Source organism: Epinephelus lanceolatus, chromosome 8 (genome assembly GCF_041903045.1).
Source record: "Epinephelus lanceolatus isolate andai-2023 chromosome 8, ASM4190304v1, whole genome shotgun sequence".
Lineage (NCBI taxonomy): Eukaryota > Metazoa > Chordata > Actinopteri > Perciformes > Serranidae > Epinephelus > Epinephelus lanceolatus.
The window spans coordinates 32,595,315-32,623,234 of NC_135741.1; the positions used below are offsets into that span (position 1 = coordinate 32,595,315).

The 27,920-nt window shown below is 39.7% G+C and overlaps 1 protein-coding gene across 1 annotated transcript in view; it reads left to right on the top strand.

Annotated features, from left to right (window-relative positions):
* nphp4 (nephronophthisis 4) overlaps window positions 1-27,920 on the top strand; it is a 249,560-nt gene that overhangs the window by 126,393 nt on the left and 95,247 nt on the right. Inside the window, exons 10-13 of the mRNA XM_033629764.2 lie at window positions 1,723-1,941; window positions 2,507-2,636; window positions 8,911-8,963; window positions 27,334-27,471. Coding sequence (XP_033485655.2) covers window positions 1,723-1,941; window positions 2,507-2,636; window positions 8,911-8,963; window positions 27,334-27,471 — 540 coding nt within the window. The remainder of the gene's footprint in view (window positions 1-1,722; window positions 1,942-2,506; window positions 2,637-8,910; window positions 8,964-27,333; window positions 27,472-27,920) is intronic.

Genomic DNA, 27,920 nt, shown 5'->3' on the forward strand with positions numbered 1-27,920 from the left:
TGCCAACACAAGTCAGTTGTACAATCTGAGTTCTTGCTGCTGCTCTGTAGGTTGGACGTGCATTTTTATATGGCACACAGCATGCAAGAATGACAGCTAATTTTTAATTAAAGCCATCATGATATGGAGACTGCATAATAAGGTGTGTGTACACAGTCATATATAGATGCGTCTTTGGAAAGAACAGAGACACCTAGATCACTCTAAACTTCCGCCTCGATAAACTTCCGCCACTCCTGTTAGTATGCCTGTTTAATTAGTTACCGCAGGTAACTAATTAAACAGGCATACTAACAGGAGTGGCTTATGTCACTTTTTAAATCATTCCTTGGTCTTGTTTTTTTGATTTTGGAAAAGCAATAAGTAAGGAATGATGTACACCTAGCTGGTCATTATGGTGAAATAAACCAAATATTGTTGTAAACCTGATCTTTTTCAATGATTTCAATAATTTGTTGATTTAAGAATGATTTCTTTGCTTCCACTAGAGCCTATGATCAAAACTGCATCCATAGCAATGGTCTGCTATTCAGAAATAGCAAACAAATCTGTGCAATTAAAAAAGACTGAGTATCTCCTCACTACAGCCCCATGCACTTTACTTCAGCATATGGAGGAATCCAAAGCCCGACAGACCTGCGGCGCCTAGTTACAGTTGCTATGATTTAACAATCACTGTTTGTAGGGGGAATTCAGTGAGCGGTCAAATGTGAAATTGAATATGATAGGACAGCAGAATAACAAAAGTAGAACTATAAAGTCAAGTTTGAAAGCTTTTTATGATTAATTTTGTGATAGAGGAAATAAAATCATGAACTGAAATACTCAATGAGATTTAATAGATATTTTATTTTGAGTTTATTGATGCATAATCAGTTTCTGATGTTCCTCTAGATTAAATTGAATAATGTGTTAAGTGCCTATGTTTACCAGCATACGACTGGTATTGCTTTTACTTTGTGAGTCTGTGAGTTTGTGTGTTAGTGTCAAACATGGCCCTGGTGGCACCTATTGTTGTAGGATTGAGTACTTTGGCAGTTGTTTGGGTCTCTCTGTGGACAGATTTTGCCAACATGATAATATTACAACTGCGTGAGATGCAGCCATGAAACTTCACAGATGTGTTGATAGTTTGATGGATGAGCAAAGGCGCAAGAAAAAGGGGGGGTTGAAAGTAGGGAAAGAACTATTGGTCTCCCAATTTATGACTCTCGTCGACATTCATTTTAAGTTGTGAACCACTGTATTGCTGAAGTGATCCCACTGCAAGATGGTGTCTAGTTAAACACTGTGATCATTATTGACACACTCCAGGCTCTATATTGTGACCATGGTGACAAAAGTGTTTTTTTTCTGTATTTTTATTTGCACATGTTTAGAGTGGCAGTATGTCATTGATTTGCTGCATTACTAGTTGTACATTTCTTTTAGATTAAAAAAAACTAAACACATTCAGTCAAATAGTCTCCTAAATCCATGCTTGCGCATTCAACCTAATGAAAAATGTAAGTATTTGACCGTGGGTTTACTGGAACAGAATTGTAGGGCATATTTGAAAGCAAAAATCAAGTACTACTAAGACTTGTGTGCTACTTTAAATATTATTATTTCTCTGTGGAGTTATAGAAAGGTTAATCAAGGTTGTTTCCGTATATGAAATCAGTAATAATCACGTCAGGGTCTGAACGCCCTGTGATCTTGTGTCTTCTTTCCATCACGCAGCTGTCTGCCACCTCCACATCCCGAGCGGCCTTCTTGCAGTGCCTTCGTTGGGGGATTTGGTGCCCCTTCCAGGAGCCAGCTGACTGGAAGGGGGAAGAGATACAGCTTGTTTTGCAAGGAGGTGCAAAGCCAAACCCTCACGGAGTCATGGTCTACAGCACAGAGATGTCTGCCAAAACTCAGAGCCCTGCGCCACTCACAGCTCCAGGCACAGCTCAGGTAGCACAATAGCACCGAGACATGTCTTTGTCGAAGGAACAAAATGTAAAGAATGCATTGAAAGGTGTTAAGACAAGGTGCTATTTTCATCACTCACACAGATGTTTCCCATAAGACAAAAACTTTCACATTACCTAAATTGTTTTTTGGGCATTATGTGGTGCATTAAGATAAGCTGTCTCCATTGGTACGCCCTTATACAGCACAAGGTCAGATTACATCATCCTTTAAAGTTCTGCACCGTAAATCATCATCACAGTTTACAGCACACTTGTAGGAAAATAATTGTCTGCAAGTCAGATCTTTTTAGTGACGGTATCAAGCATTTCAAAGGGTGCAAAAGTCGTCATCTTGTGATGACTTAACTTTTCACACTTTAGCTGTGAATTTTCACACAGCTCAGATAGTTGAAAATAACTACACGTCACCGACACATATCTCCCTCTTCTGTCTGCTATCCCATTCATTCCAGTTGTGTCCTTCATTGCACAATGTGAACTGTTAATTCTCCAACAGCTTTTTTTTTGTGTTACTGAAATGTGTGAAACTTTCTCCTCTCACTCAGGCGAAGGATACCATAACGTTTCGGCTGTCGTCCAGTCTGGAAAGGAAGGCATCGAGCCCAAAGGCATCTCTGAAGACAAAGCGGGAGGATGTGTCACGTCAGAGAAAATCACCTTCATCACCTTCACAGGGTAAATCATGTAATCCATAATAGCTTTTTAAGTACATAAATTAATTACTTGGAAAGGAATAGGAGCACGCTAATGTAAGAGTTTTCCTCCAAGAAGGATGTAAGAGGCTTTTTACTGCTTAAAAAGGACCCACAGTTTTGTTTCCCTTTCTTCTTCATTGGAACGGAAAGTGTGTGGTCTGTTTCTGCAAATTGTTTTCTGGGCGCACCTCAAGTGTGCGGCAACACCCAGGTGTAATCAGCCAAAGTTCTAAGCAGCAAGCACCAAACACAGCCTGTCCTCTGCATATGATGCAGCCCCCACCTCTGCAGTGTTATCTCAATTGCACCACCTGCTCTCTGCATGATTAGAACGCTTCATGATTGGGGTCTGAGGGGAATAAAAGGATAAACTCAAAGTGCTTGGAGAAGACTTTGGCAGTCCATTAGGGCCTCTTGATCTTGAACAGGACTGACTTTGCGTCTTCATGCTCATGTCTGCCCTGAGAGAGGAACTTTGGCCTAAACATAGTACTTTCACTCTTTAGATACTCACTAAATTGTGTCTTTAAAGGTGAATACGAATAGATGTTCTAGTTATTTTCATTTTTAGTCAGTGATAGCTCGTATTAGTACCAAAATTATTCAGTATCCTATTCAAGTCTTTGGCTCTAGAAATGGCAGTGTTGGCGTGTCAGTTGGTCCACTACTTTGGTTCAGACTGAAATATCTCAACAGCCACTGGGTGGTTTGCCAGGAAATTTTGTATAAACATTCATGATGTCCAGAGGATTAATCCCAATTACTTTGGTTATCCTCCAGCTTTGCCGCCAGCAGGTCAGAGTTTTAATTTATTCTATGTAATATCTGCATCTACTGGGCAAGTTGGCACAAAATGTTGAACAGATATTCATGTATCCCAGAGGATGAATCCCTTTACTTAGATGATCCCCTAGCTTTTTTCTCTTACGCCACTGTGAAGTTTACTTTTGTGGTTTTAAGTGAAATGCCACAACAGGACTGCTAATGCAGCATACACATTCATGACCCCTTCAGATTACTCACTTATGTGATCCCCAGATTTATTTAGTGTTTTACAAACCAAGGAATCAAACATGAGGAAATGAACACACTGGGGCAACAATGACACTCTGGTAACTGAATGGGGGAAACACTGGGCTTTAAATACATAAGAGTTCATTACTAACACAGGTGAGTGGAACAAGACACAGGTGAAACACATGAGGTGATTGACAAAGGCGGGAAAACTCAGGAAGTAAAAGAAACACTAAACACAACGAGAACACATTTGAATATAAAACAGGAAGTGGACGCAAACATGAGCATAAACTTGACAGAATATCACACGTAACTAATATATTTTAAGTCCTTATTTTGCTCATTCTGTTTCTGCCTCTTGGTGAAAAGCAAATAATTAAGCATGTAAAGCATGATATTTCCTCTCAGATTATGTAATGAAATAAAAAAGTGGCAGCAAATATTTTTACAGTTTAAACATAGGGTTGAATTCTTAGCCTTGGGAATTCTTGCTCATTTACAACCTGTATTTAGATTTTCACGGTTATTCATTAAACCACGAGGAGTGGCAATCACCAGATCTCCCACATATGCTGAATACTGCAATAACAGATATTGCAATCTATTACAATTTTTCAACTGCAAATTATGTCCCCAAAAGAAAACTTTGTCAACATCTGTTATATTAAAAGATAAAGTTTTCAGTCTGTTCATCTCACTTCAGTAATTTTTATTGTAGCAAAATGTATCTGGTAGACTGAAAAGATAATTGATCGTATTATTCCAGTAGGCTGCCAAAAGTTTAATTTGTATTTGCAACATAAAAAATATATGTAATAAAAAGATTGATACCTAGCATCTGTGTATCAATACAATATTATCATCAAGACTAGACTGAATCGATTCCCCCCACCCCCATAAACCACCCTGTAATCCAGTGATGAACTGCAGTGGGTTTTGGGCCATTTAACATTTTGTATGATTATCCATCTTTTGACACAGTAGAAACCAGTGGTTACTGTTGCTGTAATCCCACAAAGAAAGGCCACTGTTCCCTCAGGCTTACAGAGGTCTTGGCAGAATCTTGTTTTAGTATCTGGAATGAAAAGAAACCTTGGAAATCCAGATTTGAGAGGGTTTTGTGTGTTACTCATCCGGCTGAAGTCATAATCCTGCTTTGTGCGACAAACCCCACTTCCCCTGAGTGTAAGTGTACATAATTATAATGTTTTGATGTATTGATTGTATTCTAAAGTCTGACTCCCCACAATTTTTCTAACCTTTATAACCAACTTTGATTCTCTGCATTCTCTGTGCTTCCTTAAACTTTGTTTATCGTTGTGCCGGTAAATCACAAAGTTTCTAAAGAAATGTACCTCGTTGGACTCAATTACAAGACTCCCAGTGACAATGGCATACTGTTTATCCATTTAAGTGAGATCACTGTAGCAGAACAGCTTTAGTGTGCATTTCAAATACATTTTTGTAGCAGCCACTTGTGTCACTACGCATATTGGCTGTTCTTTGCTTTCTATAAGTGCAGTGATTAAGAATGTGAAAATAAACCTGAACCAAGTCTCTGCTTTTTTTCCCCCTTCAGATTTTAAGGGGGTTATCAGCGTATGCTACTGAATTTCTCTAACAGAAGCATTTTTATTCCATCGCTCCCAATTAGGCATGACCGTTCCACGATATCCTTCCAAAAATAACTCCTGAACCCCAAGCTTTAAAGAGGCCTCCCACTGAAACAAAGTTCTTATTAAATATTCCACATCCCGCTCACAGCCAAAGATAAATGATGTGCCACTGTCTGCATCTCTTACTGAAGCCCAAACTGCTGATTTGCTGTGTGTCTGTCAGTGAATTGATTAAAAGTGTAGTAAACACTACACACAGCCACTCAATCCCCATGACAGCAGAAAGAACTTGAGTGGACCCCGGTCGTATACTCGATGATTTCCCCACTAATGATGCTGTTAACTTATCTTGGGAGAGAAGAATAGCGTTGATCAGGGCCTACTTCATGGGCGTGTGGAGAAGGCTTTTGGAAAAGTCTATTAATGACATTTTAATCAGTGTTCAAGTGTCCTCAGAGGATCGCCAAAGAAGCCTGAATGATTTGGGCTAGTGTTCAGAAGAGAATGGTATCATGAATCTCTGTCATTCTTTGATTTCAGCGCCTTAATCATCCTTGACTTTGTTTTTGTGTGTGTGGGCGTATGGATATGCCAGTATGTGTGCTGCGTTCTATTGTAGACAGCTTATTTAGACAAATATGACATTTATAGCCAGTCTGTAGTAGGGCTAGGCAGTACATGAATATTATATCAATATAATGATAATAGATTAGATATTGTCTTAGATTTTAAATGTAGAAATATAAGTGTTGTCTTATCCTGGTTTTATAGGCTGCATTACAGTGAAGTGATGTGATTTTCTGATCTCATCAGACTGTTCCGGCTGTTCTTTTATTTGCCTTTACCCACCAAGTCAATCTATGAATTTATTTGTCACATGAAGTCATATAAAATACAATTCTAGTGAAATGTAATCATTATATCCGCATTACTGATGACTATATATTAGGACTACACATGACTCAGAATTATGTTAAACAAATCCGGCAAGAGATGTTCACCTAATATAGTAAACAAGTCAAGGTTAGCCCCCTGAGCTAATGCATGCTAACTACGCTAACACCAGATCTGAAATGTTCAACAACACTATTATAAAAAGCTACAGACTGTATTTTGTGTTTCATTGAGCTGTAAATTCACCACATCTAATCAAGAGGCAGAAGATACTCAGGCAAAGCCTCCGGGCTGTTGCCTTTGTCTCACTCAGAGTCACCCTGGTTCTGGGTCTGCAGCTGCCTGTACTGGAGAGCAGTGTGAAGGTGATGAGTGCTCTCTCTGCAGCTCAATCTGGGGACCAAAACGACATCCCTCCACAAACATATAAATAGGATTGCTCTACTTGAAGAACCTCCGTCAGCTGAGGGGTCTCCAACCAATAATTTAAATCTTCTACTTAACCCAGTTAGCAATCAAAAATCTCATTGTGTAAATATTTTGTGACAGCCTCGATAGTCAAACCTTATGCATGTATGTCTATTAATGTGGAAAGCTCACAGCACTTTTCAACCTTTGAATCAGTTATTTGATAGAAAGAAACAAGCCACACATAACCTCTTGAAAAGGCTCAGGAAAAACAGGTTTGAACCCAAAAGCATTTCTCTGACACCAGTATGTTACAATAGAAGTCAAAACCAGGCTGGCAGGGAAAATGAGGCAGTAAGTAGATCAGGCTGGAGAGCGTTCAAAAGGCAGGCTGGGGGTCATAACAGGTACAACTCAGGCAGGCAGAGAAAATAGCTAGAACGCTAATGCTGCATTCACACTAAATCAGGCGCTGCCACAAAATGGCCAGAACTTGCATTCATTTGAATGTGGGTAGTTTGTCTAGGCTGTGGTGGTGGGGCCGCAGGGGTTGAAAGAGTTGAAACAGAATCAGATTTTAGAGAAATGCAACCCAAGCTCATGTGTACTATCCTACAAAGGAGAGAACTTGCTTTGTTTGTTTGTGCGCATGTGTTTTGTGGCAGTAAAGATGCTACAGTAACGATAATCAAAGGAATTCTACAGAGCTTTTAAGCAAACATAAACAAACTTACCAAAGACAGATACTCAGTTGCAGAGATGGTGAGATTGATTTTCTCAGGTGGTCTCTTCCTCCACTTTCCCACAAATGGGCCATTTAAGGGACACTCCCACACCACTGCACAACCCTGCAGCTAAACACCGCAACACCTGATTTGGTATGAATGCAGCCTGAGGCAGAAGGACAGTAGATGATGTGGCAGGGAATGTATGGAAGTGGGGCGATAAATATGTAACTGGGCTGATGGGCAAGTGAGAACAGGTGTGCAGGTGGGCAGGGGAGGTGATGGTGTATGACTGGAACACAGAATCTGAAATGACAGGAGAGTTAGTGCATGGCATTGTAAAAATGTGAAACCTCTAAGTTAGTCATGATGGACACCGCCATGAGGATGGAGTCCATACATTTTCATTAATGTAAAATTTAGCTACAGCACCCATGGCTGTTTACATGACCATCACACAACACTTGCTGCTTTAATGATAAACTGGGAGGGGTAAAATATGGAGGCAATCTTGCTGTTTTGACACAGATGCTCATCAGTGAATTTTAATGATGCATCGTTTTTCCATATTTAAATACATTCTTCCTCAATCCCCGGTGTCTTGTGCACATATAGGTGCTTGTATCCATCTCTTGTACATCTGCTAGTTTGCCCAGCTGTCAGGAAGGCCTCTCATTGATCATGAATTAACAGCCAATTGCGTGTCAGTCCAGCTAATGAGGTGAAACACATTCTCCATCGGAGACATAAAACAGGGAGGAAACGGAAAGCCCTAAAAACAAAATGGCTGCCTGGGGGTTGAGGAGGGGGGAATGCCAGAGCCCATTTTGTGACATAGAGCCAGACCGTTCTGCTCTGTGTCCACTCTGTGTGCATGTAGTCTGAGCAGATGGGAGCTACAGTAAGACACCCCAGGCAACTGAAGCAATTTCCAAAAGGCCAGTCAAGCCCAGCACAGAGAGCGAGAAAGAGTGGGAGAGGAGGACAAAGAGATGCCGGAAAGCCTTTCATTTCAGTATTACCATGGCGACCAACCAAAAACCTCAGGAAGCATTGTTAGACTTTAAACTCAGTATGACATCTAAATCCAACTCTGCCTCCTGATCTGTGTGAAATTGGATAGATTCATCACTGATTGTAAGTACGTTTGGTATCCCAGCGCTGAGTGGAGTTATTTACTGTGCTGAAGTTATGCAGTACACATTGTCACCATATATTCTTCATACCTCAGGAAGCCACCTGAGTGCAAATCCAATCAACAAGAAAGCAGTCTGCAAAAATGACATCATGCTGTCAACTTCCATTCCCTCTCACAAGCTGATATTCCATTAAATGTCTAAGCACAATGTACAATTAACAGTGCTGGCAGGTAGTCAGAGCTTAGGGAAGCATGTTGATAATTGAGCTTGTTAAACACTGAACTGAGCTGTTTGCACATTGCCAAGTGATGTGCAGATGTAGACAACAACAAGAACACATAAAGGGGATAAACATTACATGTAGTTCATGCTTATTTGTTAGTTTACACTTTACAAGGTGGATATACAGTTTGTTTTTCATCTAAATCTTCTTTTGTTTTGCTTGTGTTTTTCAGCTCAGAAATATATTACACCAGCTTCCCCTCCACAATCTCCTCAAGGCCCCGGGGTAAGACATCTTGTCACCTACACAACTTAAAGTACTGACTAAACCCTAAGTGCTAAAACAGCTAGAGCTGTGACAAAAGGGCGCCTGGTGTTCCCTTTTTCACTGAAAGCAAATCTACACCGCAAGCGTTGTAGCTGCTTTTGTACTCATTTCTCTCTTGAAGAAAAAATAAACTCCTGCTATCAGTGTGTCCATGCAGGATCACCTTTGCTAATCATCTGTCATTTAAAGCTGCATGAAGGGATTTCTGTATGCTTTTTTGGCCACTTAGAGTAGTAGAACAAGCTGAAAATACAACATCTGACATATTAGCATCTTATGAAGTTATAGCTGGCACACAGTAATTTATTTACACATCCAGCACACACAAGATTAACATTCATTTGGAGCTGTGTCTCTGTCCGCTTAATACAGAATTCCCTCTCCTTTTCTCGGTTGTGGTAGATCTGACTAAAGTAAATGTCTTTCTTGTCCAGCTCATTACTGACTTTGTCTGTCTGTCTGTTCTGAGGTTGGCAGGTAGTGTACAGTGGGTTTATCAAAACTTTGTTACCAAAAACAGCAAAACAAGGTTGATGGGAGCAGAGTTTGTGGGACAGAAAACCAAAACAATAAGCTCAAAGAGGCAAAAATGCTCTGCAGAGCTGGGGGAACCACAGAGTCTGCTGATGATTTTCTGTGGCTTCATCATGATCATATCACACATTGTCATTTGATCCCTTGTCAGTATAATAAGTATTGATTAGTGAAGCTCTAAAGCGATAGTGCACCCAAAAATGAAAATTCAGCCATTATCTACTCACTAGGGCTGTACCCAAATATTCGGATATTTGAATTTTCGTTTCTATGGGTAGGTATTCGTTCTGAAAATTTGGTATTCGATATTCGTTTTTTTATTTACTTTTTTTTTTTTTTTTTACATATTTTTTTGGTGCTAAATGTAGTCTTTTGTTGTTGGTAAATGTAGGTTATCAATAAAAATCAAAACTTTTAAATTGCATTGTTAAAAATGTGAAAATAAAGTATCGCCTACCAACTGAGCTTGTGTGCACAGCACGCTTGAGCGCTTCTGTCTGAGGCTGTGGATCAATGCCAAGTTTTACCACTTTATCACTATTCCCTCTAACTTGTAGCTGTTTTTTCGTTATCTTTTGAATTTAATATGAATTATGGAACCGTTTTTGTCAACGTTTGTTTCCCCCGTTTTGTACAATAAATTTCTTTTGGAGTGTGTGACACAAGTGTGTTTTGAAAACGACCGCGGACTGTCACCTGCTCGATGCATCAGTACCTTCGGATGCCATGACAGTAATAGATTATAGATTAATAGATTATAATAATAATGACAAAATATCATTTACAGACCGATTTAACAGACGATCACTGCTGCCCGACCCGCAGGTCCATTTGCGGGTCCCGCGGGTTACAGGTCGACCCGCGCATCACTACTCAGCTCAGTCTATAAGGCTGTACACAACAGTAGACATTATATTCTATTCAGGCCGGCAGAACCAGCAGCGCATCGGCTCTACAGTGCACGGCACTGCTGATTAACCATTTTATTGCAGCACAGAGTGTCTGCCAGCAACCAATTACTTGCAGAGGCTTCCTACAACTTGTTTCAATGGTTCCGATTTAATCAGAAGACAAATAAACAGGATGACTAGTCAATGTGAAAATCAAAAGAAAGCATAGAATAATGTACTGAAGGAGACTGTTGTGCCATCACATTTTTTTGTTGTTTGAGAGCAAAGATCCGGTCACCGCTGTGCAAAACTCCGCAATACAATTAGGTCCAAAAAACCCCCAGAGTCTCGTCCGTAGTGATCCAAGTGTCCTGAAGCCCCGCCATAAAAAGTTGCTTGCGCGTCAGACCAGCGAAAGCACGTGAACACACATGAACGCGGTGCCCATGTCTCACTGTCTCGCGCAAGCGCGCACACGTAAGCACGGTTCACAGAGAGGCAGTTAGAGCTACAGGCTACAATGAGGCTAAAAACAGAGTTCAAATAACGTATTTCCAAACATTTTTTTATGTCACTTCAATGTGACAACTTTGAGCATTCCATTAGTTTTTACTGTCTCTCTTGGGTGACATACACTTTTAGTAATGAGAGGATCTTCAAGCATCCCTATATTATATGTATATATAAATTTGTCCGGGTTATGTGAACTGCATATATATTGTAATGCTCACACAGAGAAAAAAAAGGTGTTGTGGAGTGTTGTTCCTGTGGGCTCCGGTGCCTGATGGAGCCAACAACAACCCTGCCCTTAATTAAGGGTTATGTTTACAGTTGAAACGCTAGGGTCTAGGTACCATGTCTGAAAGGTTATTCTTGGTTCCAGAGGCACCATACCTAAAGTGCAGAGGTGGAAAGTAACTAATTACATTTACTCACGTTACTGAATTGAGTAGTTTTTTTGTGTAATTTGTAATTTTTAACAAACGAAAATGGTTTTCTCATGTTGCACCAACGTCAAAAGTACTTTCCTTTCCACTGCATAGACAGCCCAGTTTTATAAAAAGACCATCTTACCAGCAGTGAAATACTATATAATCATTTATCAAGTGAAACCAGCTTTATGTAAATTATAAATTGAATAATCTCTCACCAAAACAAAATAGAATTCATATCTTCAGGCTTTGATAACTTTTGAAGAGTATTTTCACGTATTTCTTTGCCATTTTATTGACTTAACAGTGGATAGATTCACCCCAAAAAACAAGCTTTATCTATTAATAATATATAATTTGCTTCCTGGGCGGCTGTGGCTCAGAGGTAGAGCGGGTCGTCCACCAATCAAAAGATCAGCGGTTCAATCCCGGGCTCCTCCAGGCTGCATGTCGAAGTATCTTTGAGCAGTATACTGAATCCCAAATTGCTCCCGATGGCTGTTCCATCGGTGTGTGAGTGTGTTAAAACTGAATAGCGGGTGGCACCTTGTATGGTAGCCTCGGCCACCGGTGTATGAATGTGTGTGTGAATGGGTGAATGTGACTCGTAGTGTAAAAAGCGCTTTGAGTGGTCACTAGATGACTAGAAAGGCGCTATACAAATGCAGGTCCATTTACCATTCCTCAGCTGCAGCTTTATTTACAGCTGTTATTCATTATTGCATAAAAGCAAGAATTAAATTTAAATTGCTCAGTAGATCCACATTTTGATCCTTTCACTATGGTTCTCTAGAAATAATGTGTTCAGAGCTTTAGGCTCTTGGTAAAGCTGCAAATGTCTCACCTCATGTTCAGGTGTAAATTAAAAATGTAAATACTTCACAGTGTGAAGTAGGTATCTGAAAAAAGTTCCTTTGTAAGTGTTTCACAATATAGGCTTCATATATTGCTTGTGTGTGCTATTAAATGTTCAGAATCAATAAATACTGTGGATCAGAGAAATAAAGAAAAGATAAAGGCTGCATACACAGAGAAGAATTTTTGTTCCAGACCGTGATCCTGAATTAGTGATGAAACGTGTCTTTTCTTCTGCGTTACCACTGAGAGAAAAAAACATTAAAGTGTGCAAATGCTGCCTGGCTCTTGCCTGTACTTAATGATATGAATGGATCCAGTTAGCAGCTGACCTGGAGTGATTCCTGGCTGGATGACAGGATCAGGAAGCCCCTCTAGCAGTTCCCTCTACATGGATGCAGCTCCCCTTCCGCGCTCTTTAGACAAAGCTCATAAATCTTGACTAACCCACAGTCATGCTGTATCTGGTTTGTCGACAGAAACTGCAGGTCAAGCGTGTATGCGTTTTTAGTAAAAATGTCAGGAATAATGCATTATCTGTCCCAGATCTCGCGGCAATAATGTGATTAGGAGGCATAATTGGCATCGTTTAATCTTTTGACTCACCTGTATGAGATTTCAGAAAGATTGTCTATCAAAACATCCTGCAGCCAGAGTTTTACTGATTATGTATGCAGCTGGCTTGGCAAAGTAAAAATGGAAGTGTGTGGGTGTGTGTCTGTTGAAAATGTTATTCTTGGTGAAAGACAACAAGATATCTATGTGTGTCAATCACGGAACGGTTAAATCAGCACAGAAACCTGGGAAATAGGAGCGGCACTGATGATGATAATCACGCCTAGTTGCATTAAATCAGATTAAATGTCACATTAGCATCAGTGTATGTTGGAGGCTTCCTGCAGGCAACTGATATAGCACTGATCAATCCTACAATAACTATGTCATAAATTTAACTGCTCCATAATCATCCACCCATCGCATCTGAGGTGGGCGACGATGACTGACTCACATCCCGTTCTTAATAAAATACCAACATCAACCATATGTACCAGCAGTGTGTGTGGCTGTGTGTGTATTTTGTGTGTCTGTTCATCCTGACTAAGCTAAGCTACCGTTACCATCATCCTTCAGCCTGAGCGGAGGTTCCGGTGGAGGCTGGGAGTTGTGATGGATGCTGCTTTCTCAGTATGAGGCCAGGGACACACACACACACACACACACACACACACACACACACACACACAGACAGATACAGACACACACACTAACATTGTGCCACAGAGCGGAGGAGGAGAGAGTTCAGGTCTGTTACAGTGTCAGCTCTCTGGGCCAATATGAGCCACAGTCTGTATCGTCGACTCATTTTTAAATTGAACCAACAGGGGCTGGGAGCCGTGGGAGCGCAGCACCCATGAACTCTACAAATCGACCCTCATTTTGATTAAGCAGCGAAGGCGGTGGAAGCCTGCAAGTGGGCAGCTCCCTGTGGCTAACAAGAGACGACTGTGGTCATACTGGGCAGCTCTTTGGGGATGACATTAGAGAATGGTGGTGCTTAGCTGGATATACCGCTGTGCATGTACAGAGCCTGTTTTCACCTCTTAATTCCCAAAACATCTGGTGTATCAAACAAACAGAATTACTTTAAAACAAAAATATGTTATTTTCAGTGTGTGCTGCTTGAATGATCCAACGAGTTTTTCCGTTGCCAAGGAGTCGATGTTTATATAATATTTCCAAGGCTTAAGGGTTAACGTTCAGCCATATATTCCCAAAAGGAACAAGCAATTAACTTTGCACCAAAGGTGAAGCACAAGTTGTGAGACAGGAAGGAAAACATTTATCCAAAGTGTGAATATTGCAAAAACAGTGACCGCAAGAAGCAATTACAGCATAATGACACATTGAATTCAAAGAGATCATCATTAGGTGACCTTACTGAGAGCAATTGGAATGGAGCCACAAGTAAATGAAGTCTGGAAACTGACTCATTATTAGCCATGGTAGGCCACTGGTCACACCAGACTGCGATAGGGCTGTGGCTATCAGTAAGGGTGAGTCTTATAAGATTGTGCTCTTTCTTTGTTCAAAAGTTGCTTGCGTTGAAACTGCACTAACTATTTTTTTATACAAATATCATTAAGAGGAGCAGTGTGTAGGATTTTGTGGCATGCAGCGGTGAGGATTGCAGATTGCAACCAGCTCAAACTTCTCCTATATGCCAAATGTGAACTCCCAGGTTAGGATTCCTTCAGTGTTCATTGGTGTTAGCAGATTTTTACTTGGAGCTGAATAATTCACAGAGGTCTTGCAATTTCTAAAACAAACAGACCAGGTGATTTAAACTCGTAAAACACTAAATAGAGCAGTTTCATGTAAAAAAAAAGATCAGTGTTTCTCTAATACTGTTTAACATGCTGGAGATGGGCTGCTAGCCCAGCACCTGCTAATGTGTAATCGTCTTTATTCTCTGATGACTTAAGATTCAGGCATGAAGGAGGTTTTTACCAGCAGCCAAATTATCTGTAAAGGTCTCTTCCTCTCCAAAATAAATCTGGTGATTTACATTGGTAAGAACACGGAATTAAGCATTTTCACAGTAAAGAATCAGTGTTTTTCCAGCGCTGCTTGTTGTAGAGGGGCTGCTAACTGCTAACGCAAATGTCCCTATTCAGGTGCTCATACACTAAAGTAAACATGTTTATTATATTATATTCCATTTCTGCCAATAAATCCCCCTAAATCCTACAGTACATGCTGAAACTTTAATTGAGGATTTTTTTAGCCTATGTCAGATCACTGTTTTGGTTTTCCAGCCTGCAAAACCAGCTCTTATCCATCTGATTTCCAGCCACAGTGAAAAAAAAAAAAAAAAGGTAGTGACTAGCTGGCGAACTGTGTGAAGTATCCAGCAGCTATAGAGCTAGGATTTGGTAGAGTTGAACCCAAGCAAAAATGATAGTTGTCTATTAGTAAATACAACTGTAAATGACTGCTAATGTTGCTCTGTCTGCCAAATGTGCAAACAGACATAGATTAGCTAACGTGCATTAAGGAGTTACAGATGTTTCCAGAATGTTGCTCCGCTCTCAAGTGGTCAAAAAATGAATAACAGTGGCTTTAAGTCCAAAGCAGATGTATCTGATAATATGATCATCTAGAATATACTCATACTGAGAAAATAGGGGTGTAAAGCAGCAGCCATTAGCGCCCTGGCTGTTCAGTGTGCACAGCATAGACATCCATCTGATGGCTATCCAGGATTCTGCATAAAGAATCGCAACAGAAAACACTGTGTGAAGACATGCCACTGCTGTTGGCAGTCACCCTACAATTCATCACGACTCTAGAGTTGCTGCAAAATTCACAAATAGTCTCTGTGTCTCTCCCTGTCTGTCTGTCTCCTACTCTTTTAAAGATACTGTTATAAAAATACACTTGTTTCAATCCTAAAATGATTTCGCCTGTTCGACAAAAAAAAAAAAAAAAATCTCTCCTCTTCAACATGACTGTCAAGTGCTGATTAATCAATGGCATCCTGCTCTGAAATGGCTCTGTAAACAAGCCGTACGCTCCGGCTCTGTCTGTAGGCATTGTTGGATCTGACAACTTTCTCTCGCTTGCATAAATTATTGATCCTTGACACTCTCGGTTTGCCGCGGTGCAGAATGCTAAGGATCTTGTGGTATTTATAGCCAACATTTGGGAGAGCAGCTGAGTTTGTTTGCCTGTGTTGATGATGATTCCTCGCACCGGGCTGCGGTCATGTTTCAGGGTCATGCTCGTGTTCTGTCGACCCAGGTGGTCTTGTAGTCCGTGGGCCGGAGGTGAGGCCATGTTTCAGTTTGTTGCTGGCAGAGGGCTATTTGGCAGCTGGCACTGACTCACTCAGACCTCATTTATACAGCTCTCGTTTATGCAGAGGTACTTAGTGCCTTGTATAATTTTTTTCTTCTCAAAAGAATAGGATTCAAGATTTCTGAGAAGTATTTACTGACTGTTTTAGTAGCCTGTAAAAGCATCCTGATAACGTGAGCTCAACATTCTGGTCGCTCTCTGTATCAGTCTCTCCAAACACTTTCCAGAAATTAAAATCCATTCGGGGCCAATCTGGGATCCGCACCGAAGTTGACAATGTAAGCAGCCAGTCAGTTAAAGTTGATGACTATAAATGCAGGCCGCAATGTACAGATCAGTAACGGCGGCTCATGAAGCAATAAGCACTAACTCCGATGTTAGTAGAGTAAACACAACAATAACCGAAGTTATTGCAGAAATAAAGTCAATAACAACAATTAAACAAAAACAAGAGTATGGATTTGTGGAGTTTCTCAGAGGAAAAGATGTTTTTCACCATTCTTTGGACTGGATTTGGCAAAAACTTCATTCATCAACTGGCTCCATTGGTGATGAAGAAAATGTTTCTCAATGTTTTGTTACGCTGATTGGCTGAAGGAGTTTGTCTGTCAAGTGATATATAGATTTCAGCTATATAAACATTCATGTTGTGTTGAAGCATGAATAGTTATCTCTGAAATTACAATGCATTTCTGTTCATGCAGGTGTTTGCCTTATGATAATCACACTCTAGGTTACAGCTCAACCCCTTACTGCTACCTGAGCGATTACTGGGGGGGAAGAACCTCATGTCAATTTGCTGCTTCACATTCAGTAGCTGTAAATGAGCTCAAACTACATATTTGGCGTAGTTATGCCAGTGTGGGGGCTTTTTATTCCAATTTTTGGTAAATCTAAATGGAAACCAAAGTCTTACATTTGAAGGCTGCCAGATCATTTGGAACACTGAGATTATAGTTAACAGATTAACAAGATGAGGAGGTGTAATTGCACCTCTGTGTGTGTAATATGAAAGAGCAAATCATTCAGTTAATTTTGATACCTGATCTCAAATTTAAACGTGACGGTGCATGCTGATTTTATGCTCTATGCCTTCTAATTTGTGCTATTAGAATTTTGTAGCAGTGACCTCGATGTCAGGTGGGGGTCAGGTTAGTACGTGTTAACAAAGATAAATTATAACTTTGTGAAGATTATATATTTTTGTTGAAAGTGCCAGAGAGGTAATTTTTAGGCCTACCAATAGTAGCGAAAGGACGTTGAAGTATTTGCTGTGATCATTTGATTAGTACAAAAAAAATGGCGATCATAGTTGTTATGGTGACGACACACAGGACTGTAAATTGTATCACATTTATTAGTTTGTGAATGCCATTTTGGCCCCATTTTTTTTAACTTAACAGTAAAAAACAACCACACACCAACCCAAGTTTCTCTCTTTCACCAAACTAAAACTAATGGTAGCTTAATTGTCTTGTTAACAAAGACACTTTATTCAAAATTGGCAGAAACAACAAACTGAAACTCAAGAAAAACATCTTGGTTAGTCTTATGAGTCATCTAATTAGTCCATTGTTCCAAAAAACTAAATATCTGGTTTGGTTGGGAAAAAAAAACTTAATTAACCAATTTAAATGTGAAAATCTGTTGATATATGCACGCTGTTTATTCCAGCTGTCTCTCAGCTCCACTCAGCAGCAGCTCTCACTCCTTCGGGGGCAGCTTAAGTATATTGTGTTTCAACAAACTTGCAGTTATTGTCAACAAAATTAACCGAGAGTTACGGTAATATTTTTAAAGGAAATGGACTGTTTATTTTATTATTTTAAAAGTACTACTTAACTGTTTATTTGATCATTAATGCTCAGCCTAACCTCAGTGAGTTCACAACTTGCTACAAGTCGATTTGTTTATATGGAAATTCATACGAAAGCTCGCTTGCTGCAACAGTTGCAATGGCAGTGGTACACATAAAATGGCCACTGCTCTGACCATCCTGCTACATTGATTTGATTGTGAGTGTTTGTGCTACTCTCATTCTATTTCCGTGGTTCGTACTTAATTTCATCAAGAGGTACCTTGAAGAATGCCAGCACAGCAGAGACCTAATTACTGTTAATAAGATAAACATTTATGCCATCCGAATACTTACAAAAATCCTATAACAAGAAAGACTGACACATAAGCCCTGTTACAAAGAAAGAGAGAGCATACACATTCATACATACAGATACACCATATATAAATTAACGATTGACATATTTCTTGTTAGGCCAGAACTCGAGCTGAATGATTAATATGGAAATTGAAATTTGAAAAAGTGTCATTTGCAAAACTCACATAATGAACAGTGTCTTAACAAGCTGTAGCAAGTGACAGTTGATTTCATCTGCTATAATGGTGACTGTCAGCTGCAAATTTACTGGGCTGTTAATTAACATTAAATCTGTGAGTTGGCGAGATCTAAAAACACTGGTTTGATTCGGTTAGTATGCATGCCAGTGTCATTGAGGGAAAAAACTTTGATGTGTGAAAAATAATTAGGGAGGGCTGTGTCTCTCTGTTCATAAAAGACCTAAGGATGATTTATGATTCACTTCTTACAAAACATCTTTTTTAACATTTCATTTAGGCCACAATTATAGAAAATAATTACAATTTAAATCACAGTATTGTTCAGAGATATCTGATATTGCCCTCAAAGTGTTAAGCTCTAGCCAACACACTGATATAAGCAGGTACTGACAGATTACCATTTCAGGTACATATCACTAATGTTTAATTTTCGAAAACCTGCAGATACACAGTATATGTTTAAATGGTTGGTTGCCATGTTTCTATCATCTGTGTTTGCTCCATTTGTTTTTATTTCCTTTGCTATGTCTTGATATTCATTACAGATTTATTTCAGTTCCTCACATATTTCTTGTGGCATTTCGCTCAGTCCTGCACATCCTCACCTTTCATTTTCTCGCCTCACGCTCACACACAATTATCGCTCACCCTTACTCGCATCCGACCATCATTGTTCACACTCTGACTTGGTGCTACCCCTTTCTCATGCATCTCTAATATTTTCCTCTTTGTGTGCTTGACCCTTCCACCTTTTGTTCTCGATATTTCATTCTGTAATCTCTCCATCTTTTTCACTGGATCTCCTTCTTGATCCTCCTCCCTTTCACACACCACACCTGCCTCTCACTTGTCTTTCTTTAAGGCACATGATGAGCTTGACTCCATGTCACCTTCTTCTCTCACTCTCACATCCACACTGTCCATCCAGGAAGCGGCGAAATGGTCATTCATGAAGATCTTTGTCAAACACACATTAAAACACACCTCACACAGAGAGGAAAGAAGCGAGGGTAACAAAAACATTACATGCAGACGCATATAATACCTTGAACTCTTCTACACACACACACACACACACACACACACACACACACACACACACACACGCGGGTCACATGAAGCCAGAATGTGAACAGATGATCTGCTTGGCTGTCAGGGCAAACAGGCTGAGTTCAGAACATTGGCAGCCACAGCAATGCCACTACTAATTGCCTCTGTGTATTCTCTTGGTGTGTGCGTGTGTGTGTGAGAGAAAGAGAGATCCTCACATGCAGAGTGAGTGTGGTGTCTTTCACACCCTCTGTGTGCAGGACATGGTGACTCAATGTTAGATCACATGCATGCGTGTGTGTGTGTAGAATGTGATATGGCTTTGGAATACTTATGAGGACTGACTTGTTACAGCCCACTGGTCTTGACATTTTAGGACATTTTAGGACATTTTGACCAATCCTAACAGCCAGAACAGCTCATTTTAGGGTTACTCCTACACCTAGCATTGTAAGCGAGCAAACTGTGGAGTGGCCAACAGTTTCTCATGAAGATATCCAGCCTGAAATCATGTGCAAGTCAGACCACTCAAAAATCAGTGACATTTAACATGTACCATTACTTTTGAAGTGAACCCTAAAACTGTTTTGTCAGTGTTTAAACATTCAAAAGAGAGTATGGAAAGGTGGCTGTAAAATGTTACTGAAGGTGAACAACAGCAGCTGTTCAGCTTGGATTTAATTAGTTAAAATGGATTCCAATAAAGCCCAACAATACTAGATATTATAAGTCTTGTAATCCCACAGGCGATGGGCCAGATGTTGGGCATGACACAGGAGTAGAAAATACTAAACTAAACGACAGGATCTGAAGCAGATTCTGAGAGTTTAAATATTCAACAGATATTTTCTTTTTAACATAAATACATAGCATAAACAAACATTCTTGATATGTTGACGAAAACCTGCCGGAGGGTCTGTCATTACAAGCTCAAGCTGTGCAGCCAGACATTACTCATACCCACACAGCCTTTATTTTTTAATTCTAGTGAACATCCCATGTTTCCAAGCAGACCAAATTTTTGGGGTGATTTTGGGGGGAATGTGCATAAAATGATTCCCAAGATATCTAGAATATTTCCATTTGATGGAATGGTGCAGTCATCAAAAACATGCAGTCTGCAGTTTGAATATTTCACTCAAAGTAAACATCATATATCTTCAGTGGAGATTTGGAACAAGCTGATACAGAATATATACGACGCTGTCAGACAGTGTGGGATGAGATGATTTTTCCAAACTTAAGCTGCTTAAAGGAATGCTTCACCCCCAAAATGACCATTTCTATATCAATTACACATCCCATGTTACATTGAATTCATGAAGAGAACTTTGTTTTTCTTGTGTGCCTCTATGGTGAACAAAGAATCCATAAACAGAGAAATTTCTTGATTAATTGAAGTAAAGAAGGACAGCGTTTAACAGCAGCAAAACTATATCAAACTCAACTGCAGTATAATCCAAGTTTAATTTATCCAGTTGTATGCTCAGTTCTTCACAAACACTCGCATTTTGGCTAAAACATTACTATTTAAAACACTATCACAAAAACGGTCTCAGGCACGAACGAGTACTTGTACAACTCTGTGGTATGCATGAGCAAAGTTCGAACCCATGCGCGCTACTTGAATGTGTGTGTTTTAAACAGTAACGTTTCAGCAAAAATGCATATGTTTGGGAAGTGCTGAGCATACAACTGGATAAATGAGACGTGGGCCATTCTGTACGAGTTGTATGAGAGTTGGTAAACAGGTGTTTTCATAAAGTTTTCCTGCTGTTAAACACAGCTGCCTATGACAAGAAATGACTAGAAATTTTCTCAGTTTTTGGATTATTCGTTCACTCTTGAGGCATGCAATAAACCTGTTTTCTTCACAAATTCAACATAACACAAGGTGAGTAATTGATCAAATGATTATTTTGTGGGTCTATTCCTTTAAAGGAGGACCATGCCCATTTTCAAAATTTATAAACCTTATTTTCATGGTCTAAGAGAGTCACAAAAGTATTCGTGAGCATGAACAACTCTCTTGCAAATACAAAAACAAGAGTGCTAAAACTCATATTTGTTATGTCGTCAAGTATAAAGTGTGGAGCTGCTGGGGGAAGATGTTACTGATGACACTGAGAGCACCCAGGGGACTCTTCTGAGTATATGGGTACATTTTCTGTGTCACTGCAGTAGAATAAAGCTCATTTGGGTATAAAAAAGCAAACAAACACTCTGGGTCCACAAATCAGTCACCCATATGGAGCACCTCCAGACTCAAATCTTTTTTTTTAAAGATTATTTTTGGGGCATTTTTGTTGCCTTTATAGATAGGACAGCTATGGTGAAAGAGGGGTGGATGACATGTATTAAAGGACCATGGGTCAGAAACAAACCTGAGCCACTGCAAAGGTCCCAGCCTATATGAGGCGCACACTCTACCAGGTGAGCTCGAGGTTGCCTCAGCCTTGATTCCTGAAGAAATCACAAGTTTAAGACTTACTTCTCAGGTTTCTGGCTTTAAGAGAGGGTAGCTCATGTTCACAAATATTGATTTAACTTTCCTAGGCCATGGAAAAAAACTGTGATTCTTAATTTAGGTCGTGCTCCCTTTTAAAAGAAAATTAATAAGGGGAAACTGGGCTTTGTATGTAGATGTAAAATAGTATATTATAGACTGGTGATAGGTTGCCTGTATCCATTTTCACAGGTACCTACAATGCAGGATTACTATTGTTGCTATGGATACAACTGTTACTAATGCATCTTTGCCATTAAACAACATATTTGTGTTACATAAGCTGGAAACAGGTCATAAACAGTATCTGTCTCTGGTGTTTCTCAAGCTCGGAGTTACAGTGCAGTCACACTCTGAATGTTTCCATATGCTCCATACATTTAGTGTTTCATCATGACATGTGTCACAGTACCACATCGAGTCTGCACTGTCTGATTGCCTCCTTTTTTGTTTGATATGGAAGAAGAGGTTTGGGGTGAATGGGAATGTCTGTTTGATCCATTTCAAGGCTCAAGGGAATTAATGTAAATCAGTGTAATGTCCTCACAGGCATAGCAGAGTCAGGGAGCGTATACTGTATGTGTGTCCAACAGATCACTGGGTGAGGGAACATCTTCTTTTTTACTGCTCAATATAGTTCAGTGCTGTATCTTTATTGTCTCCCAGAGAGCCACTTGTTTCGACCACAGCTGATTCAATAGCACTCGCAAACTGTTAGATGAGACCAAATGAAAGAAAGATTCAAGATACAGAGAAATATTAGCCCCAAGTAGTCAAATGATACTATTCTCAACATTGTAGCTTTGTTTCAGTGTTACTTAAGATACTCCGATTAGCCCAAATTTAAAATACTCAAATCAATGTTCTATTGCTGATTGATTTAACATCTAACATAGTGCAAACCTGCCAATATTTCCATGTAAAGAAAATTAAGTACTTTACTGTAAGCAGTGTGTTTTATATTGTTAGTTTTCACAATCACATGGTGCCTGAATTATTGGCTGCAACAGAAAAAGACCGCCCTGTTCTTCCAAGCTAGATGCCTCAGATCAGGCCTGTTTGGTGAAATTAAATTCTGGTTACATTGGTGAAACATTTCCCAATGGATAGGAACAAATATTGGGAATTTTATCTAATTCTAATTAAATCTAATTAGTACTTAACCAAAGTATTGCAGCCTTTACTATTCAAATTATTAACCCATCACTCCCATTTGGGATAAAATCCTGCAGCTATGAATAGGAAGTAGGAAAGTCTAGGGAACATTTGGTTAGCCATGTTCATCAGTTCAGATAAGACATTCCCATGATTTAAAGGTCAAATTAAGTTTCTTTCAAAAGCTGTCTGGGCTCACACTTGGAGACAAAGTGAAGAGCTCAGATTCCCTGAAGGAACTCTGAGCAGAACTGCTGCTCTTTTGCGTAGAGAGTTGATAGATGTGGTAAAGGCATCTGATCAGGATTCCTCCCAGATGCTTCCCTGTGGACATCCATCTGGGAGGAAAACTCAGAGCAGACTCATGCCAGAGGTGTAATATATCCTGTCGAGCCAGGGAAAGCCACAGGATCCCCCAGGAGGATCTGGAGTTGGCCAGGGAAAGGACGAATAAGCTACTCGACTTACTTTGTCACTTCTGCTAATCAAAACCAGATTAACAGCAGAAAACTGTTAAGATTAGAGGAATTCCAGTTGAATTTCTTGTTTAAATGTACTTGTGATTCTGGTCATTATATGTCAAATTTGCAGCAAGCATTCGATCACAAGTACACCTCCTGCTTTGTGAAGCCATGACATGTAAGTGATAATATTTGACAAGGTGCCTGAATGAACCAAAGTTGGATCATGGTATCCAAAAAAGTCCACCAAAGAATTCTGGATTGAAATAACATTTACAGTGTTTTTACAAAGACATTCAACTATTGAAAGGAGGTGGAATTACATGAGCTATAATGATGCACAGGTACATCCAGTACAAGTCACCACGCCTCTGCTCTGAGTTTCTCTTTTTAACAGTTTACTTTCACTCATTCATTCCAGTTTATTGCTTTCCAATCCAATTGCTATTATTTCTTTCTGTGTTAAGCTATCATCAATGAAACTCAACACCTCCTGCACAGACCTTTTACTGTACAAGCCTTCCAGCAGTTCAGAGGCTATAATACCTCTCTTTCTATGAAGGCTTTTTATATGAAATGCCAAAAAAAGAAGGGTAAAGACAAATTTGTGATTGAGAACAGTGTTTACAATAATAAGAGAACTCAAAGCATGAGGTACAGGGTTCCTGCAGATACTTAAAAAGTCTTCAGGGGCATTGTATTCATTAATCTAAAAATAGGGCCTTAAATGGTATTAAAATGTCTTAAATCAATCTTTCCAAAGCCTTACAAATGCTAAGATATGGTAAGTAGGATTTAATTAATTGCTTTTTTTCTGACACTGTTAACATCTTTTTTTTCTTAGATAATTAACAGAATTCCTCCCACATTAACATCATACGGATAGGATAGAGGAACCAACAACAGTCATATATTTTGTTTTTCACCAGGATGCTCAGAGCAGAGGATCCACTGTCTGCTAGTTAACTGTCACTGTACCCTGGGCATGGCATGGCATGAGGTTGTGCAAATTCAGTGAAAACTGTCCATTTAACCTAGATTTTGGTGCCTGGGTGCAATCAGTACAAGGCAATGCATATGAGGCTCAGTGTATCTTATGCAAAACATTTTCCAAACTCTGAAAGATGGGAATCAAAGCAGAGGAATTCCACATGCAGAGTGAGGAACACAAAATCACCAAGAAAACCTATCAACAAATGCCAAGTATTTCCAAGTTCTGTTCTACCCTTATCTCTGCTATGCAATGAAAAAGTGATGTTTTATGTTCCATTAAACATTTGGCCAAAATTTTCTGTAACCCTACATAATTGATGACAGGCCTTTTGTTTCGTCTTCCCTATGGCTTAAAAAAATAAAAAAATAATAAAATAATCCAAAATTTTATTCTGAGTGATATTAAAAAATCTTAAAATGTAATCTCTAGGACCCTTGGATATAAGTAATGATGTGAAAATATCCATTACATTGATTTTACTTAGACTGTAGGTAAATGAAGAGGAAGTGTTGAGTTTATATTAACAGCGAACACCATTAATAGCTGATTAAAATGGCAGCAGATCTGAAAACAGGAAGCCTACTTCATAAATTATGAAAAAGTATGCTCATAGAACAGGGAAAATTCTAAATAAATGCTGTCTCTAATCTAAGCCTATTTGCAAACTCAACAAGTTCTCCCAAATTAAAATACTGTTTGCCCAGGCCTCCTAGAACAACAGAAACAATCTGACAACCTAACAGCAGGACATCATTTGTCTGTGCTGTAGAAACTATTACAAATCACTGTTGGAAAAAATAAATACGTTTAATGATGTGACAACGCTATGATTAAAACTGTTACATTAATGGTAAGGGGCACTGGTTGTCATGGTTACAATAATAAATTTGTGGTTAACAATCATGGTAATGCCTTTAAAAACAATGTTGAATGACTGTTTGAAAAGGGAAATGAGCAGTGGTTTCTTACATTTAAGTCTGATGTATTATCGATGCAGCCATCCACCCTAACCCCATGGACATGGACCTTTCTCTCTATAATAACGTCACCTTATGTCCTTGTTGGCTCCTTTCATATGTGTCCTGTAATGTACATGTAGTGGCTGTAATATTGCACACTGAGTTTGAACAACTGTAAAGTCTGGGCTAAGCAAAATCATGTATTTCTTTCTAAACACATCATACGTGTTGGAAATACTTGTGTAAAATGTGAAAAGACTGGGAACTGTTTAGTACTGCATCGTACTGCATTATCGTTAGGACTCATAGCATCAGTGTTGTTTCGTTCACCCCCTGTCTAAGTATTGAGTTTGCTATGTTCCATGAACTCTTTTGGCTCTTTTAGTCTAATAAAGACATGAATAAATAAACCTGTTAAATGCAACAATGACATTAACACCAGCAACATAGCTGTCACTAATGTACCTTTAAGTCTTTGAGCCTGAATCGGCGACCCAACCTGCCGGCTGGTACTGCTCACTGCTGTGGGTGTGTGCTTGATGCTAACATTAATTGCTATTAGCTGCTAAGCAAGAGGCTATTGCCACACAGTGGGTCTCTGGTTTTTTGGTCTTGGGGAGTGTGTGCTGTGCTACTGTAGACTGTATGTGCTACTGGGTTAGCTGTGTTTGAGAATCTGTTGCTGTGGAGCAGCAGTCATTCTTTTGCTCAGTGTGTGTGCTGTGCTACTATAGAGTGTTTTTGCTACTGAGTTAGCGGCTAACAAGAGTCTCTCACTGCGCGTCAGATCATTCTGCAGCTCTGAGGGGCATGTGTGCTTTGTTTTACTGAGTTAGGCCCCAATTACACAGAAAGCTTTTTGCAGGTTGTAAAATACAAAACCAGGCAACCACCCCATCACCTCTCACCACTCAAGGAGTTCACAATGCTCCAGCAAAAACGGCAGGCGCTTCGAGCGCAGAAACACAAGGAGCTTGGCAGCGCAAAAACAAGCAAAAAGCTTAATTCTCATAAAAACAATTACAAAAAGCTGCCTTCAGCTGCTAAAATGCTTTCTGTGTGACTGGGGCATCAGCTGCTAACAACAGTCAGTCAGACAGTCTGTTGCTGTGGTTCATTCTACATTTCAGCTTCAGCGGACACGGCCCCCGGCGACTCAAAGCAGAGGATACTGTTTGTATTTTCCGCAATTTTGAAACCCAATTTTATATCCTTGGCAATTTTTTTTAATTACTCAAATTTGGATAGGTGGTTAATAACACATTTTTCTGTGGTGTGACAAACTCATAACATATTATTTTTGCTTTGGCCGCACTTTATCTTGTGTTTTTGTAGAGTGCAAATGAGTGGCTATGCTGCTCAGCTGTTTTTGGATCATATTTTACTCCACATACAAATAAAAATAATTACTCCATTGTTGGTAGTGATTGATATATCTGATTACCTCCTTTGTATTACCCTTAAGACAACCATAAGGACCAACAGCACCCTTCACATTATTAGCTACATTCTTTTTTGTTTTCAGTCAAAGTCTTCAGAAGCGAGAAGGGAGCAGACAAACAGTTTACAATTCGACCTGCTGGGGGATGACAGTGCTGAAGGATCGTGGGTGGAGAAGCGGGTGGAGTGAGAAGGGCTTATAAGTGCCATAGTAGTGTAATAGTCTGTTGTTGTCATCTGAGACAGCACATGTGTCTCTCTGGCGTAAAGTATATTCCTGAGCCCTGTTATTCATAATCATAATAATAACAGCGAATCATTTGCATTGTTTCTCTGCAGCTCTCACTGTCTCAGCTGGCAGCTACTTCACGCTACCCAACCATCAGCCACTCCAGCTCGGCGTTGCCGTGGCAACAGTCGTTTCCTTCTCTGCTCCATCCTTCCCCGTTGGCATCGGCCCACCAGCTGTCACATGTCGTAAGATTTCCACCCCCGTACGCTCACACATACACACACACACACACACACACACACTCACATGCACACACACAGACAGCCTTGTACTCACACACATTCAAAAGGGAGGCGTAGGTACGTTTACACACAGGGTTCAAACACAGCAACATTTAAACACACAACATAGCCTGTATGAATCCCCAAGGACATGCAGACAGTCACTCACTAGAGTTCGAAGATACACTCACCTTTAGAGCACACAAGGATACAGGTGAATAACACTGAATGCAAACAGAACTTTTGTTTGTTTACATGAAAACTCCACAGGGCACATTCAATATGGTAAATTTTTGCTTTATATCTAAATTACATCTTACCTATTTTGTGTTTGCCATGCTTCATATTATCATTATGCGACCATCCATCCATACATTTTCTGCTGCTTATGTGTAATGGTGGTAGTGAGCTTT